Genomic DNA, 18,709 nt, shown 5'->3' with positions numbered 1-18,709 from the left:
AAAGGTAGCCTATTTTGGGCGAAACCTACCAATGGCAAATTGTCCGAAAGTGCAGCAAGGACACACCTCAGTATTGAACTTACAAGCCTTTTTGGAGGCCATCCTGTGAATAAAAATAAAAAGTAATACTTGTGACAGATGAAAAGACATTACATAACAAATAGGTGAAATATAAGTCATAAAGTTGCATTTTTCAAAATGCACACACCAATAAAGCTGTAATAAAGCATTCAGTATTATTTCCGCAGGTCATTAAGCAGAACTACCATTTTCAAATATTCTAACAAAAGTTTCTAAAGTACTAAACCAAAACATCAGAAGCATTTCTTCTGGATGGTGTAACAAGGCTATTTCCAGACTGGAAGGAAATAGACTGCAGAAAATGGGGCTTGGCCATCACAAGTAAAATCTGAAATTAAGACATAGTTATTTCAAACAATAATTTGTTTTTTTAAAGTGAAATTTGCATTATAATTTTTTTTATATGATCTGTTTACTTCCCAATGAGGGTTAGGTTTAGGGGTGGATCTTTTTTATTTTTTCATTTGCTAAGAATTATACCTTTCTGTAAATTAATGATTTAATATACAAATTCCAATTCACCCAAACGTAAAATGGTTACATTTACTGAACCGTTCAAAGCATCCACTGAATCCACAAACGGTTTGCACATGAACAACTCAAGACAGGTTTGGAATGATCTTTCATTGTATTTTTCTGATCAAATATTTCACTTGAAGTGTATTTACAGTCCAACATGAGAAACTTTCACAAGGCTTTACATTTTTCATGAACAAAAATAAAGGATAGAATTGAGTAGTTTTGGAAAGAATGGGTATGGCACACTGAGGTCCCTCATGCCGGTATGAAGAACAAAAATACACAGGTTAATGCTCTTTTCTCAGGTGTTGCGTGCAGTTCCTCTATATACCCTGACTATGGTATAGTGAAAACAACCAATAACCCATGAAAGAGAAGCACATTTCTGTCCTCAGATCCATACGTGATTATCCCTGCACGCAGACACATTCAAAGAGACAGACCCCGTCTGCGGTCTCCTCATGGAATTGATACAAAATGCCAGGATTAAAAGCTATTGCTTAACTTTAACATATAAAAGTCAGTATATCGGTAGGCAGGTTAGATTTGGATCTACAGCAGGTTCTTTTTTTCAGTTGATTCATAGCAGAGGGTTAGAAAGGATTTCATAATGTTAAGTCAAACGTCTTCTTCACGATTACAATAATAAAGATATGTTCACAAGAGCATTGTGGGTTAATTAACAAACATACAATCTCCTAATTCTTTCAATGAGTACAATTAAATGTTTTTTGGTAATCATTTTCTGCTTCATAAATAAATAATGTGAACTGATTTATAAACATTTCTTTGATTGGGAAATAAACAGACTATGACAGACTTAAAATTATTAGAGATAAATAATTCAGTACTTAACAATGAGTATAATCTTCCATGGAGTCACATTTGAATAAATCACTGCATAATGTCCTCTGTACTTTGCTCAAATTCCACTGAAGCTGCCTTTGTGCTGTTACGGCAATAATCAGTAATTCAAATGTAAACATGAATGATACGTTTTATCACGAATGCAGAAAAATGTGATATGGACAGATAAAATTGAGATTTGGGAAAATAATGTGGGTTGAACAGGGTTATTGTGACTCGTCAAAGAGCATTCAGAAATGCTAAATGATGTCTGTAGGTTACTGTGTTTTGAATACTTACAATTGATACATACAGTATGGAAAATGTGTTGCATAAATTAAAAAATACAACCCAGGATAAACTGACAGAGGCAATACTGGTTAGTCTATGCAGTGAATGACATTATAAAAGACTACTTATTTACTATATTACAGTGCTTTCTTTGTGAATGTGACAAATAACTGATTAAAAACAATGGGATCAAACTGAATAAAATCTAGCTTGATGAAATAACATACACTACTGTTTAAGAGTTGGGGTCAGTTTTAAGTCTCAGATTTATTTGACCAAAAATGTAGTAAAAACAAGACTACTGTGAAATATTGCAGTTTAAAACAACTCTTTTCTATTTAAATATATTTAAAAAATGTAATTTATTCCTGTGAAGGCAATGCTGAATTTTCAGCATCATTACTTCAGTCTTCGAAGTTACGAAGAACAGCATTCATTTGAAATAAAAAAAATAATTTGTAACATTCTGTAATGTCTATACTGTCACTTTTGTTAAATTCAATGCATCCCTGCTGAATAAAAGCATTAGTTTCTTTAAAAAATCCTACTGACCCGTAACTTTTGAAAGGTAGTGTACTGTACATACAGTAGATAAGTCAATTTTTTCCCACATTTGTCATCTGCTCTACAACATTTGGATGCCGGTAAAACAGAGGTGCATTCACTCAACCACTGTGATCCGGACTGTAACCACAAACCATAAAAGAAAAAATAAAATCTAAACAGCACTTCAAAGGCAGCACTTGGGTCTAACTGAGAATCTAGCTCAGAGCGATGGAGAGGGCTACAGCAGGTAGCTGTGAAATAGAAGCAGCTGTTTAAAAATTAAGATAGCGGACTCCTGAAATCGTTAAGTATCCTACTGCCACCATTTCCCCCCCAAATACCATTAGGAGGATTTAAGCTTGGAGAAGAGCATACACTTCATGTGTATTCATCTTGAATAGTGGCAGGTCGATGAAGGAGATCCAGACAGGAGGTTCAAAGTATACAGTGAAATATCCACACAGAGGGTCCATGATATCTCATCAGTTGGAATGGCTTTCTTCTCACAGTAGGGTTTGTGTTTGACAGTGAATCAGACTGTAGTGCTTCTTGTGAGCAGCACCCAAACTCTTTTTGGTGAAGAGACACTCAACAGCAACACTGTCCATCACTATGACCTGTGCTTTGTCAAAGCTATCGTATTAAAAACTTTCCTCGTTCACTTAACAAACGATCCTCCTTTTGATAGAAAATGGCACGTTAGACATATTCATATATATGCTTTCTGCATATGTACATTGTCTCGACGTCTAAAGGTGCTTTTTTACTGTCATGGATGAGCTACGAGCTGATATGCTCTGGTTCAGTATATACATATTCTCCATATGCAAATAAATAGATATCAATCAGACATAAAACATAGGAAACCAAAAAAGCAGTAATCATTCTGTTAAAACGTGAAAAAACAACAACAACCTGAATATTGTTCGGTAAAAATAACAAAATCTGTATCTGGAAATTTTGGTTTCAATTCATCCAATGGCAGCTCAATAGCAATAAGACCCTTTTCAAATGAACTTTCAGTGGGTGAAATGCTGAACTGGTCTGTACTCATAATGGTGAGACAGTAGTGAGGTGAATAGTGTCATTCAGTAGCGCCCTCTCCTGGTCCGGAGGAGTTGCTGTTTTTCCGGACCGGTTTCTGAGCCTGCTCCAGTTCTTTCTTGCGCTGTTTCTCAATTTTCTCTCTGTTTCTTCTAGCTTTATCCATCAATACTTTCAGATCCTTCAGCTTTTTCTTTATCAGAGCCCGATCCTGAGAAGACTCTACACCCAGAGCCTGCCAAAAAACACAAACAGACACACTTACAGGATGTTCAGACGAATCCTAAGAAACTATGCTAATCTCTAAAGACAACTCTCTCACTGGAGGGAAAGCAGATGGGACGTGAATCATTCTAGCAATATTAGCATATGGCAGGTAAAACAAAAGAAGGATAAAAACAACACCTAAGCATCTATTGCACACATTTAATTTATATAAATACATTTTATTGAATTTTCTTGAAATGGACTTCATTACTTTAATTAAAAGTTTTTTTTAACAAACAAACAAATAAATAAATAAATAAAAATAAAATAAGTTAATAAATGCTTTTGTGGATGTAAATGTAAATGTTTAAGACATAAATGTAAATAATTTTTAACCTCAAAAATGTGTATGGCATATTAAATAAGAAGATATTATAATAATGGCTTAAAAATATATATATATATCTTGAAATATTTAGCTATTATATTAATGCAATATACAAATGTATGACTCTTAATGTGCAAGACTGAAGTTGTTATATATTTCTGCATCTTGCATATTCATCATTTGCTTGGTTTTCACCACACACAATAGAAGTAATAGTGGATTAACAGACTAAATTATCCCAACAAATCTGTTCCTCACCTTGAGGGCTGAGTTGTCCAGCTTCATTAGCTGCTCTCCATCCACATTCTTGGCAGTAAAAAGAGAGACATAATGTTCCAGGTTCAGACCCATGAGCCAGCATGACACCTGTTTACATGTCCATTCAGTCACACTGTGGTTCTGCCACTGGTACAGCTTCGGAGGAGGACCGTCGTCTAGAATCTGACACACACACACACACACACACGCACACAAACTTACTGTACAGAACTAGCTGGACAAGATCACATAGTCATCAGCACTGATAATTCCAGAAATCATAGTTAATACATTTTGAGGAAGCTACATTTTTGGATGACAAAGAACATGCAAGAAATGGAAGAACTAGACTAAGTGGAAGAAGAGTCATTCTGGGACTTAAACACATTAAAACAAAGTCTCACCTCATCTTCAATCATATCCACACTCTAATAAACGCAGCATAAAGGACAAGAAAACACTCACTGAATCAGAAAAAAACCTTTGCTGATCTTTCCAGGCAGAACAATTTAGCATGCAAGTGATGCTTTAGATAGAATTCAGTTAGAGAAAGTCATACAGGTTTGAAACAACATGAGGCTAAGTAAATCTTGAATAAATGTAACATTTTGGATCTTTAAACCGAGAAATCAGGTTGCAAGTGTATAGTACAAACCATACCTCATCTGAGGAGAGCATTAGTGTCTGCGATCGGCCAGACATCTTGGCGTCTGTCAGGATGCCGCTGATCTCTGTGGAGCTGGTGCTGCTGAGGCTGAGGTCATCAGTGACACCAGGACCCTGGAAGAGAGACAGAGACAGAAAAACACCTGTAAGACACCGGAATTACCTGATTGACACATTTACCCATGGACCATTTTGATTGGCTTGAATTGTTTCTCCATTACTTGAGAGGTAATTATTTATTCCTTGATTCTGATTGTTTTATTGACTATGACAAAGAATTATTAGCGTAATTACTGCTGATTGACAGTTAAGCCAATTAAGTCTCTTAAGATTAACAAGACAAAAGGAGACATACACACCTCGACAAAATGCTTTGAGTGTGGACTGATACTGTCACTCAAATGATGATTGTGATCATTTGTCACCGAGTAAATTAATTAGCATTTTAAAATGAACGCATTTAGGGAAAGTTTTTTTTAACATAATGTGTAATCAACTAACATGATGCATTTGAAAATTTTGCTAGTCACATGTTCTGAACATAAGGTCACAGATTCAAGAATCAAATACAAGTTTACTACATTTCCTGAAGAGTCCCGTATGTTAACAATAGAGATGGACGTGTTTACCAGTTTGGTTGTCTCCAACACCTTAAAGTCTGTGAGAAAGATTCTGAACTGAATCTGAAAATACTCTAACTTTGGCTCAAAAGTGATTATTTTGAAGCTAATTTAATGCCTTGACTCAGCAAGGGAAGCAGGCCATAGTTTTTCTGATGTCCTTCAGACTTAATACAAGATTGCATTGATCCCAGGAGGTTAGTGTATTATAAGAAGATGACATTCAAAAGTATGAGTCAGAATGCATGCAGCTGAATGAAATTCCCCAATTTCAGGATCAAAATGGTCTGTTTCAATTTGTGAAACTTGACTATAATAATTCCGCAACAATCTCAAAAACAGTAATGTGATACTACTGTTTGTCTACAGCTAAAATTAGAGAAGTATCCGATTAGCCTTGGATCTGAACAAACAAGACGTGATACAGTACCACGTTATATGAATAAGAGAAGAAGCGTGGCCAGGAAAAAGATTTCTGTTCATGGAAATGCAACACAGCAGAGGGAGGTTATGTCATGAACAGGCAGCAGGCATTTATATTTTAAACAATTGTTTGCAATTTCTTTTAAACTAGTTATATAAAGTGTAAATACACACACACACACACACAAAATCACACATATATGACACACATACATGTCTGTGTGACTTTTCTTACCTTGCTCTTGCATCTTTCAGGACTGTTTTCTGCTGAAGGCCCTGTGGAGCTAAAGTTAGGGGCCTGGTTATTCACTGGTTCTACACAATGGCACAGTTGCTGACAAGTACTGAGACAGATCATATACACCAGGGAGAGCTGCATTTATTTCACTGCTTTACACACTTAAGTTTCAGCCTTAATTTAGTGGGGGGGGGGGGGGGGGGGGTTTCAATGCTACAAGTCCATTGTAATTTGTGGTTGAAATCCAGGAACTGTGATGCTGTGGTTTATGACTGAAAAAAATATTTCAGCCTTGCATTTGCTGAGCAATTCTCTTTAATCATTGATTAAGCAATTCTTTGAATCATTGAAGATTCATTCAAATGCACAATGCATCTGAAGTCTAGCAAATCTGAGATCTACGAAAGATGTAGTTTATTTTTTTCCCTTGAAATTTGTGTGGAAGCTCTTTTGCCATTTTATTAATCTTGCAGTCCAGGACACCTCAGTTTTAAGGCACAGCTGGACATTTACTGTACAATTCATGAAATTTAGGTTACAATGCATTTATTCTAACATTACTATGAAAAGGGTTTATAGTACATCTTACAATAATACAACTTACCCCACGTCTAGTAGTTTTTTGCCAGATTTCTCATCGTGACTTGCTGAAGAGCCTGTAGAAAAACCAGGCAGAGTCCATTCAAAAAGATTCAGCATTTACTGTACAGAGGCCATATTCATTACTTCAGGCGTTCCTTTTATGCTATCTTTTCTTTAGGGACTTTTCCTTACTGTGTCTCTTAGGCTTTAAGCATAATTCATTAGGCGTGTAATTGAGTTATTAATGTATGGTGCATTTACCCTCACTATCAGGTCCCAGCCTGAGCCTGGCCTCTGTGGCACCGGTCGCCCTGGAGGATTGAAGCCCAGAGCCCTACAGACACCAACAGACACAGAGACAGACAGAGAGGGAGAGGTTTAAAACATCCAAAAAAGAAAGCTCTTTGCAACAGTAAGCTGTTTCCTGTTTGTTTTTGCTGACCCAACAGTACTTCCTTCTGTTTTTCTACGAGTTGTATTACTGTATGGTTCTTACTACAGACATTTACAACACCTAGACACAGCGTGGCTTATGATTCTGAGAGAGGAAAAACTGTAAATAATGTTTTCTCAGGAAGCCTAAAAATATGCTAAATTGTCTGCCAAACAAGAATGTCAATGTGTAAAATGACATGTTCTAGCTTTTCTCCTGTTTTGTGATCCTATCCCACCAAGGCCTTCTGACAGAAAAGAAAACTAAAAAAAAAAAGCTGTGACCATTCATACATAATACATTTAAATGCATTTAATGTTAAGGAAGTATTTTGTAAAAATAGAAACCAGACATATTCTACACATACTCAAGAATTAGGTATGGGATTAGAAGTGACTTCCACTTTATCGGAGCATCTGGCTTAAATGTCCTGTGCCTGAATAAGAGGAGTTTGGTGTATGTGAAAGGGAGACTTACCCTGTCGTTTCTCTCAGCGTGAGTTCCACTGGTTCCCGTCCGCTCGCCCAGTTCTAGCACAGGAAACAAATCCATACAATTACATTTGTGCAAATATACAAACAGTTATGTTAAAATACTTTTTGATCAAATAAATGCAGCCTTGGTGAGCATAAGTGACTTCAAAAGCATTCAAAACCTTTGGCAACCCTAAACCATGTTCTACACTAAACACACTGTGTAAAACACACAGTACAGTACATTACAGAGGGGAAGTATGTGAATATTTCTAATAACTCATAATGTCTCTTAATGCTAACCTGGAGCCTAAACAATGAAAAACACTCACATAATGGCTTTAACATGAGATCTGGCCCAGTCAGAGCTCTGGTCTCAATGTGATTGAGACGACCTCAAGAGAGCGCTGCACACCAGACATCCAGAGAACTGTAGCTATACTGAAAGAGGAATGGGGCACAATTCCTCCCGATTGTAGTGCAGGCCTGATCTGCAATTTTGGGAAATGTTTGGTGATGGTTTAGGGTGGGACAACCACTACTTTTTCCAACATTCATGTTCTCATCCGGTACTGTGAATATTTACATAGTGTTCAATACACATGTGAAATCATTTCATTATTTGTGTGTTCAAGCAAATGGTGCTTGTCTATTGTTGTGACTTTGTCAAATTATAATCACACATTTACATACTTTTTTTACATTTTCCTGCAAATGTACAGTAGTTCTCACTTCTCATTTAACTAGGATAGGAGAAAGTCTATTAACATGAAAAAAATAGCTTTAAGCAAAAAAGCTTCAGACGTTCTGTGAGTCGGTCTGCTTCACGCTGAATCACACATGTGCAGTATCATCAGCTCATCGGGTCTCAAATTGGACGAGTCCAACAGAACTGGTTCTTGCCTTGGAAACGAGTTAATCTTTTGTTTGTTATCTGGCTCGGCTCGGTGTTCATCTTCAGTTCTCTCTTCACAGCAGTTCAGTCAGTGTACTGTTTGAATAAATGAATTACTCCGGGATATTGGTTTGTTTGAACTCAGAGGGAGTGTCAGCCACATTAAAAAAGTTAACAGCTTAAGTCATTTGCGGATTAATGCGTATTGGAGACGCGAACCGTTTCAAACGATTCAGTTCGATTTGGTGAACTGGTTCAAGAAGATCCGGTTACATCGAGCGATTCAGTAGTCCATGTCACATGGACTACTTTGATGATGTTTTTCTTACCTTTCTGGACATGGACAGCATACCGTACACACAGCTTCAATGGAGGGACTGAGAGCTCTCGGACTAAATCTAAAATACCTTAAACTGTGTTCTGAAGATGAACGGAGGTTTGGCACGACATGAGGGTAAGTTATTAATTACATAATTTAGATTTTTGTATGAACTAACCCTTTAAAATTGAGAAAAAGAAGATGATAGTAATAAGGATAATATGTTATTCATATTATCATCATAATGCATAATACATTCATTTTTAAATAAGAAAATAAAAATGCATTACAATAATGAAGAATAAGCACGATATTATTGTACATTTAGAGTTTTCTACACAACAAGATGTCAATTTGCCACCAAAATGTTTTATGTTTTGATGCCTGTTCAGTTCCCTTTTTAATGGCTTGCTCTGTTTAACTGCATGAGAATAAATCAAAAATCTAAACAATATTTATCAGATTATCACTGGACCTTGTGTCTTTAACTAAAAGCCATGGAATATAGGGTGGGTTTTATATGTTGGATTTGATATGTTTCCCCTCTGTAGTAGCTGAAACCCATGTTATTTTCTCCTGTCTTTCTGATAAGCACAGCTTTAATTGAGACTGGTTAGGTCGTGTGTATTAATTGTTTCCTATCATATGATCATGCTTCACCTACCACTATGTCACTATTAATAGTTTGGGTGCAAAAAATGACCAGCTGTATAAAGTGTGTCCTGGTACGTAAGCATGTGTGTGTTTCTATGAGGTCGGGTTATAGGACACCTGTCAAAAAGAAGACTGATGATCATTTTGGTAATTAATGAGCTACTGGGTGAGAGCGTTGAGCTGTGTGTATGTGTGTTTTTGTGACTCACCCCCTCCAGCAACACTTCCCCTTGGACACTGTAAGGCCGTCAGTCTCTCCGTCAGCTGGGCTCGGCTCTCAGCGCTGTTGTTGTTATTGTTTATCTGGATGCCATTTTGCTTCATCAGCTGCAATAGCTCTGACTCTAGTGTAGCAATCTATTCAAAACCACACGGTTTCTATTTTAGAACTGTTTTCAATTTTCCCATATGTATATAGAAATATTTTGTTTTTTTTAAAATGTTATTTATTCCTGTGATGTCAAAGCTGAATTTTCAGGCATCATTACTCCAGTCTTCAGTGTCCCATGTGTCCCAGTTGCAATATACCTTTTCCATGTGGGCTCACAGACTGACTAATGCAAATGGACTTCGGATGATTCACAGTATGAGACAGTTGCCATGAAATGCAGTGAAGTGCACTGACATGTGTCTGTGTGTGCAGATAATTACCCTAACTTGAAGACTCTGGATTTCAGCCAAATTAGCCTTTTCTGCCTCCTCCAGCCTCTTCTTCTCTGCATCCTCCCTCTGAGCAAACTCCATCTCTCTGAAATCAAGCAAAGACAAAATATTGTGGTCATATATTGGCTAAGATGGGTTTACGTGGACATATTAATCTATTTCGAATGGCTTCGAGAGCACAGAACCTCATTATCAAGCAAATAACAAAAAAACTACTGTCAACCGAGAGATGTCTCAGACAATGGAATGCCATGACTGCTTACTCAGGCTTGTCTGCATGGATAGACAGCTACTCTGCAGTTAACTATGGCAATAATGCCTGAAGGGACATCACAATTAAAGGCACTCAGGCTCCAGAGGAGAGGAGTTGTGATAGAAACGAGCACAGAGATCAGCTCACACACTCCCCTTCCCACACTTTTCGGTTTGAGAAACACGCGCTGTGATTCTCTCAACCTTCAGCCACACAGACATCATGAAGACGCCATTGTGAAGATTTAACTCATAGTTTATAATTATACAATGGGAAAATATCTTTTCAATTATAACCTAAACTGCATTTAAGTACAAAATACACCCAGTTGAAAAGACTGGCCGTTCACATATGTTTTGGATCTTTTAGCTTCACCAGCTAAGTCAGCATGTACCTAGTCCAGTATGACAACTGTTTTACCATAGAACAGACATTGCATATAAATGGTTACAAGCCATTTCTTGTCACCAGGGCTCTGTGCCAAAACCTAGAGCTAACAAACACACTCCTGACAAAAGCATAATTATGCAGAGTTTTATGATTTCTTCTTGTTCAAATCCTACAGGCAACAATAACATGTATCATTTGTGAAGAAGCCAGTCCCATAATGCACTGCAACAGGCTCAATATCCATCCGAGATTGTGGGCAAAGTGACTTAAATTTTAATTATAAATACAATTAATTCAATAAAAATATAAAAAGCTTCAGTCTCATTAAAAAATTCCCAAAATGACCATTATAAATATTATTTGTATGTGCTGTTCATTTTTAAAACAGTATAGTGCTCTTAGATTAGCAACATGATAAGGTCTATTGAAATCATTTGTTAGTCATGCCTTCCTGCTTACATTATCATTTAAAAGTTCAGTTTTTTTCGAGAAATTAAAGGGGTCATATGATGTGATTTAAATTTTTCCTTACTCTTTGGAGTGTCACAATCTCTTGGTGCATGAAGAAGATCTGTAAAGTTGCAAAGACTAAAGTCTCAAATCCAAAGAAATATTCTTTATCAAAGTTAAGACTCTGCCGCACCCCCCTAAAACGGCTAATTTAAACACGCCCCCACATGTCTATGTCACTATGTGGAAACATTTGCATAATGCTGCCAAAATGTTCACACAAAGAAAGAAGGCGTGGTTTCAGTAACCGCAGTTAGTGTTGAAGCAGCCATGTCAGGGAGGTGCTGTGTATATCTAGGCGAAAGCAAAATAACTTTATTTGGCTTTCTGAAAGTAGATGCATTTAGGAATCTTTAAGATTGCTTACAACAGAACAGCAACGTTTCGTGAACCTAGGAATAGAGGTAATTCTGACTTTGCTATGACAATCTGGCGCTTCTGAATCAGCTACTGTAAGTATGTTTTGTTATTAGTTTAAGTATTTACTATTGACTGTTCAAATGCGGAGTTTTGTGCGTAGTGTGTGTGTGTGTGTGTGTGTGTGAGAGAGAGAGAGAGAGAGAGAGAGAGAGAGAGAGCGTCCTTGGCTAAACACTAGGGGTGTAACGGTTCACAAAATTCACGGTTCGGTTCGATACGATACACTGATGTCACGGTTCGGTTCGGTTCGGTTCGGTACGTTTTAGATACAGCAAAATGTAAAAACATCTCAACTTTTCAGAATGCTGCAAGCGCACCGCGGGTCATGTGACAAGAACTAACCAATCAGCTTCATCCTTTCCCGTAACAACGTTGAAAACTCAGCCAAGATGAAGGAACAGCTGTTCACAGTTGTATATGGATTGCAATTTTGAAATAAATTTAGTAGCATAGCTACTGCAAGCGATTTTTAGAGCTTGCAAATCCATTTATCATTCGCTGAAATTTCCGCGTCTCATGGAGAGAGCACGTCATTGTTGCTTAGCAAAGACAGACGCCTCATGAGCGCTTCTGCCCGAGCGCTTTGGAAAGGAGGAGAAAGACGCGCTTAGCGTTTTCCACGCGTTTTTAGGCGCGATATGTGAACGGCCCCTAAGGCGCTCGCTCACTCAGCACGCGCTGAAGGCTCGTTGCAAAATGTCTAATGCATTTAACAGACCAGAAATATAAGATCCTAAAATAACCAACAGGTCTGGTGTGGGTGCACTTTGGATTCCCTGTAAGCTATAATACCGGTGTCTAAATGCTGCAGGGATAGTTTGTTGCGTGCTTGTTTCTCATTTTTTTCGTCTTTTCCCAGATACTGACACAATAAGGTGATGTCAGCGTAAATGAGTTGACATGTTTCAAGTATTCCCGCTGGTGTTTTTTTTTTTTTTTTTTTTTTTTTTATTCCCGCTGGTGTACCCTGTCATGTTGCAGATGCGACATACCGTTGTTTTTTTATCCACCACTCTCTTGCCATCACCATTATAGCTTAAAGGGAATCCAAAGTGCACCCAAACACCAGACCTGTTGGTTACTGGAGGATCTTCTTTTTTCTGGTATGTTAAACACATTGGCCATTTTGCAACGAGCCTTCAGCGCGTACTGAGTGAGCGAGCGCCTGACTGAGTAGTACCCTAACATAAACATATAAGTTGGTGTTTTTTTCTTCTTCGGGAGTGTCAGGGGCGTTGCCTGTTACGTCGTTTGGGTTATTGGGCTACCTTGTTGAACGCATATCATTATATTTCTCTTTTTTTTTTTTTTTTTTTTTTTTAATATAATGAATTAGTCCAACGAACCGTTCGGTATACATAATGCGTACCGCGTACCGAACCGAAAGCGTCGTACCGAACGGTTCAATACGAATACGCGTATCGTTACACCCCTACTAAACACATACGAGCTTCATCACTGTGTTTGTCAATCCACTCTGTTCCCCTTAAAACTAAAAAACATTACTAAGGACATTATTAACTGTCTTATTTTATTTTGAAAGATAAAGCTCACGATTATGGAAGGGGGCATAACATTACCGATGATTGCTCGTTATGTTCGGCCAATAAAAAAGCACTGGGTCAGTTGGCCAATCAGAGCAGGCTGCGCTTGTCAGAAGGAGGGACTCTGTAGGAAACAACGCTTTTGAGAGAACTGGGGAATAGAGGACCTACAATAATGTAAAGTATTTGAAAAATAATGTGTTTTTTGAACATTAGAGCATGTCAACATATTCTGTTACACTAAATACATCTTTTTAAAAAAAGCATCATATGACCCTTTTAATACTTTTATTTTTTACTTTTAAGTATGAAAGCATTAAATTTAGCATGGCTACTTTAAAAACTCAAAAGATCTATTAATGGCGTTCATGGTAGTGAGCTCATTTGTGGTCTTTTGTGAAAGAACAGCAACCACGTAATTTAAGATTCTTCTCTTCAGCACTGTGCTGGGGTTATAATTACCTGAAACGCAATTAGTTTTCTCTATGAATTCTCTCATGTTTAAAGTACACTTCGATCATCTCAGTATCTGTACCTCTGCTGGAAGTCCTTAATGAGCTTCTTGGCCTTGTTGTACTTCTTTTCCAGGGCCTGATACTGACTTTGGGCCTCCTTCAGATGCTCATTGACCGTATGGCACAGCGTCTGAGCCTCAATCCAATAGCTCTCCAGTTTTAGCATCCTCTCCTTGTTGTCCTCGATGCTTTGCTTCAGCTGTGTTTTCTCTCTCTCCCACCGTGCCTTCTCTTTTTCCACAGTGGCAAGCTATATAGAGAAACCAGGATAGAGACACAGGCAGGAAAATAAGGTAAAAGTACCACAAAGTCAATAAGCATATAGTGAACTTTTTAAATGGACATAAGAAATAGCATGGAAACAAAACCATCCCAATTTACTGCAATTAATCCAGTTGTTCTTTCCTTCAATGTTCTGCAAACTCCAGTTGAAAAAAACAAACAGATCCAATTCAATTTGTAGCTTTTTGTATTGGATATTAGCAGATACAGTAGCCTCTTACCTTGTTCTTGAGTTTCTGGATCTCAGCTTCAGTGACAGTGTGTTTAATCTGCAGCTGTAGACACAATGGAATAAGAGAGAGTAGAAGAAAGATGAGTGCAAGATCAAGGACAGTCCTCCTCTCAAAGAGAACTGACCAGAGAGGCTCTCTCTGCCCGACGACACACTCTCTCTCTCTCTCTCTCTCTCTCTCTCTCTCTCTCTCTCTACAAATCCAGACTCGAGAGAAATAACAACAGAGAGTGAGCAGGAAAAGGACAATTGAGGAAGGAATGAATTCTGGGATACAATATTTACATAATTTCTCTCAAAAGAATATGGTTTCTCATCAGCTGCAACTTTCAAGAAGAGCAATGAAGATAATATCTAGTCCTACTTGCAAACCAATACCGAAACGTTATGTTGACTATATGTATACTGAATCTAGGCCATGTGGGTTTGACAGGAAAAAGTGAATCAGATCTATTCTCTCCAGGCTGATTAACATGTCATGGCAGGGTGTCAGTGGGAACTTTTTCGTATTATTATTATTATTTTTAAATTTATTATAACTGTTTTCTATTGTAATACATTTTTTATGTAATTCATTCATATTTAGCAGCATTTTTAGCAGACATTACTCCAGTCTTCAGTGTCACATGATCCTTCAGAAATGATCAATTTCAATATATTGATTTGCTGCTCAAAAAACATTATTATCAATGTTGAAAACAGTTGCTTAATATATTTTTTTTGATGATTAGAAAGTTAAAAAGATAAGCTATCAACATAAAATTAACTAGAAATGTATTGCCAAAATCAACAATATTTTTACCTTTTCAGGTTTTATAAAGGTTAAGTACTTCCTTTCATTAATAATTCGTTAAAAAAAATGCATGCAGTCTAGGTTTACCTCTCGAAACTTCTGATAAAGTTTGGTGGCATCCAGTTCTGATGGCGAGATGATGTCCTCGTTCTCAGGTAGATCGAAAACCTCAATGGGCACATCTCGGTCCGTTCCTGTCTGCCCTGCCTCGTCTTCCTCATCTGTGGCATACTCTCCTGTCTGAGCATGGGAACATGGGAATAAACATTCGCACTGCATTTACTGGAGCAATCAATGTGAGGGGTTTCTATCTTTAATAGGTGGAACAACTTTATATTGTGTTTCCAGGAATCTGTATTTTCCTAACAACAATACAGATACTAGACCATATCCATATCCTAGAAAACCTGGCTATGATTTTATATTAACTGGTACAGCTTAGCCAAATGAAATGTGAACTCGATTTGCCCAGGTCACTGAGATGTGCTATTACATTTTAAAACTATTTAACTTGGCAAATCACAAAATAAATTAAATAAATAAATAAAACAAATCCCTTATCTGTTTTTTTTTATTCATACTGACCCCACGCTGGTCTGTAATCTTAAAATGATTCATATAGCATTTATTTCTCCTGCTTGCGTGTGGGTCTGCCCAAGTTATTTTAGGCAGATGGATGTGCAGACACACACAGACAGGTTGGTTCTGCTTGGCTGGGGTTTGTATCTGGTTGCAGGGCAGGGCTGCTCCCTGGGAAGCCTCCTTTCCAGATCAAATTATTCTGCCTGGAAGGAGGCCCTAAATAACCCAGCCCTACTGTACTGCTTTAACCTGAACGCTCTCTTTTGTGTTTCATCTATGTCTCATTAAGTCTCTTGCATTACACTTGCCCTTTGACCACTGGTGCTAAGAGTTGTCATCTTCACCTCAGGCAAGTGGACGCATGATAAGTGGTACAATTACACAGTGTAGTCTTTATCCAGTCATAAAGAGAGAATTCACAGTTTAACACAGAATGTCATCGAATTTGTCAAACTTTGAATTAATTAATCAAAAGTAGGTCATTACACTTAAGTCACGATTAAAAAAATATATACAGGATGATATGTGTGTGTTTGTGTGTGTGTGCTCTTGTTTTTGTGACATATCAGGACACAACTCTGTATAATGACATGGGTATGACACAGGTATTACAAGGAGAGGGTGACTTATGAGGACATAACCCATGTTCCCATTTTTCAAAACGCTTATAAATCATACAAAAAGAGGTTTTTTTTTTGGAGAAAGTAAAAATGCACAAAGTTTCCTGTGAGAGTTAGGGTTAGGTGTAGGGTTGGTGTAGGGCCATAGAATATACATACAGTTTCTACAGTATAAAAACCATTACGCCTATGGGATGAACCCACTTTTCACAAAAACAAACGTGTGTGTGTGTGTGTGAGAGAGAGAGAGAGAGAGAAATATAAATTGCTTGATATTATATTTTTAAGTAAATCTTATCCAATATCAACTGATAAAAATAAAGGTAAAATCAATACAAAATGTCAAATATCAGTTCATAACCAATATACTACTTATTTATGCATCCTTAGAAAAAAGAAAATCTATATGCTAATTAAGAACTCATCATGCCCATAGTTACATTCATGGTTGGTAAAAAGTAATTGCAAAAATGGCTTAAAAATTGTTTACAAAAAGGTCTATCATTATTTAGTATGCTATTATATAATGTTGTGAAATTCATATATTTATACATGTGGCTGATGACACTGTATGCCTGTTCCATCAACACTAACCTTTCCGAACCTTTCTTGGATGTCCTTGTAACCACTATATCCTGCAGGACCCTGCTGTTTTAAGGCCATTTACTGCTGGCAGGCAGCTTATGAATGGTTTTGGCAGCTGCTAATCCACAGCACAGCAAGATTTCAGACAGGTTCACACCATTCTGCCTCGGTGAACACACCAGCCCCTAAACCGTCATTTCTCTTACATGACACTGATATGACACATTTAAACAGACATTCACATGTGCTGCCACTCAAACACAAACGGCACATTCACACGAACAAACACCCGATCCACCCATGCAAACATGCTAATCTTTAGCAAGGACTGCTACATTCATTACAATTCCTAACGGGCAGCCTGTCTGCTGGGAGTAGCCACCTGTGCCAGAATTAATAAACAGTGCTGATCGCACAGCCATCTCAAGAGTGCAGTCTGCATCCGAGCCAGCCGCTACACAATATCCAGACGTTACCGCAGAGGAGGACAAATAAAACCATGCGGGAACATAAGAATGACATCAGCTCAATCTATAATGTGCGATTTCAACACATACACAGTCCAAATGCTATTTTAGATTCTCACTGACAAATAACGAGAGGCATTAAAAAGTCACTCTTGCATTAGTACATGTGATTCTTGCATCACTCTGCGCTGCACGAGAGCCTATAATGCTAAATTGTCAACGTCCTCCAAAACACAAGGTAGAAAATCTGGTCTACTGATGTAATTATCTTTGAAACGTAGCAAGCAATTAATGCAATGCTTTTTTCAGTCAGACCCTTCCTATAGAATCCCACAGCTGTGATAGACCTGCATGTATTATGTTAATGCATTGCTCTGAATCCTTTGAAACAGATCGTAGCACAGTCACAGACGTGACAACAGACTTGTGGCCCTCTTGTTTGGAAAGCCAAGCTGCCCATTGATTCGCTAATGAGAACTGAGCAATAACTGCTCAGTGACTAGTAATATAACAAACCCCATCACCTCTCCATGGAGCAGCAAGCTGCCACTGTGGGTGTTTTTCCCATGAGAAGCTCTCAACAACCTAAGCACACTTTGTGACTGTGCTGAAATCTAATTTGCAATACTGGAGAAATAACATGGCAAGTATTTATTTTTATGAAGAAAGACTGATTTTTAGTGTATGAAAACCAAATATCAAGTGAGATATTATCAATTTTCTATTTTAAAATTATATTTTTGTTGCATTAAAGTCAAAGAAAATTATTAAAATAAAACATTTTTACTCAGTAAAGAAAATATTAACATTTACTACTACTACTACTACTACTACTACTAATATGTTTATGTACTGTATATGTGTAAATAAATGTATACACACACACACACACACACACATTAATACCTCTATTTAGCAAGGAAAGACATACATTAATATTACAAACTATTAGCTCTACTTTGCTTTTTTAAACCCCCCTCTAATCTAGGGGAAACAACTGACATTTATGTTTTATATTTTTCTTTTATATTTGAGAATTTTCCTTTCAACAGGAAGACTAAATAGATGGAGCAACACGTGTTTTCATGTCACTGTAGGCACTATACTATCTTTCCAACTTTCCAGCTGCAAATTTAGAAAAATATGGTCAAATGTAGGATACTGTGAGAAAAATTATACAACAGATATGCTGTTAAACCAGAACTGGCAAACCCAACATCTCATAGTATTATTTTGAATAAGGCCAGACAGGTTACAGCTAGATTTTCTATAGATTTTGACTAGCAGAATTGCTTCATCCTGCTGCAATTTGATGTGACAAATTGTAACAGGTTAAGGCTTGTAGCATGGACGAATCATGGATAATAGAT

At 37.4% G+C, this 18,709-nt stretch overlaps 1 protein-coding gene across 5 annotated transcripts in view; it reads right to left on the bottom strand.

Annotated features, from left to right (window-relative positions):
* Window positions 1–690: 690 nt before the first annotated feature.
* LOC127935139 (neurabin-1) overlaps window positions 691–18,709 on the bottom strand; it is a 43,995-nt gene continuing 25,976 nt past the window's right edge. For 2 of the 5 annotated variants that reach the window (XM_052532742.1, XM_052532743.1), the window contains exons 7-20: window positions 15,173–15,325; window positions 14,282–14,335; window positions 13,799–14,028; window positions 10,135–10,231; window positions 9,693–9,840; window positions 7,620–7,672; window positions 6,971–7,043; window positions 6,732–6,783; window positions 6,125–6,173; window positions 5,897–5,941; window positions 4,841–4,960; window positions 4,585–4,608; window positions 4,181–4,363; window positions 691–3,562 (exon numbers count right to left, since the gene is read on the bottom strand). In XM_052532742.1, coding sequence (XP_052388702.1) covers window positions 3,368–3,562; window positions 4,181–4,363; window positions 4,585–4,608; window positions 4,841–4,960; window positions 5,897–5,941; window positions 6,125–6,173; window positions 6,732–6,783; window positions 6,971–7,043; window positions 7,620–7,672; window positions 9,693–9,840; window positions 10,135–10,231; window positions 13,799–14,028; window positions 14,282–14,335; window positions 15,173–15,325 — 1,476 coding nt within the window. In that variant the 3' untranslated portion in view covers window positions 691–3,367. The remainder of the gene's footprint in view (window positions 3,563–4,180; window positions 4,364–4,584; window positions 4,609–4,840; window positions 4,961–5,896; window positions 5,942–6,124; window positions 6,174–6,731; window positions 6,784–6,970; window positions 7,044–7,619; window positions 7,673–9,692; window positions 9,841–10,134; window positions 10,232–13,798; window positions 14,029–14,281; window positions 14,336–15,172; window positions 15,326–18,709) is intronic. The other 3 variants (XM_052532744.1, XM_052532745.1, XM_052532746.1) reach the window with 3 other exon arrangements.

Source organism: Carassius gibelio, chromosome A19, assembly GCF_023724105.1.
Source record: "Carassius gibelio isolate Cgi1373 ecotype wild population from Czech Republic chromosome A19, carGib1.2-hapl.c, whole genome shotgun sequence".
Classification (NCBI taxonomy): Eukaryota; Metazoa; Chordata; class Actinopteri; order Cypriniformes; family Cyprinidae; genus Carassius; species Carassius gibelio.
Note: the sequence above shows the minus strand (reverse complement) of the source record. Positions and strands in the feature narration are given on the sequence as shown.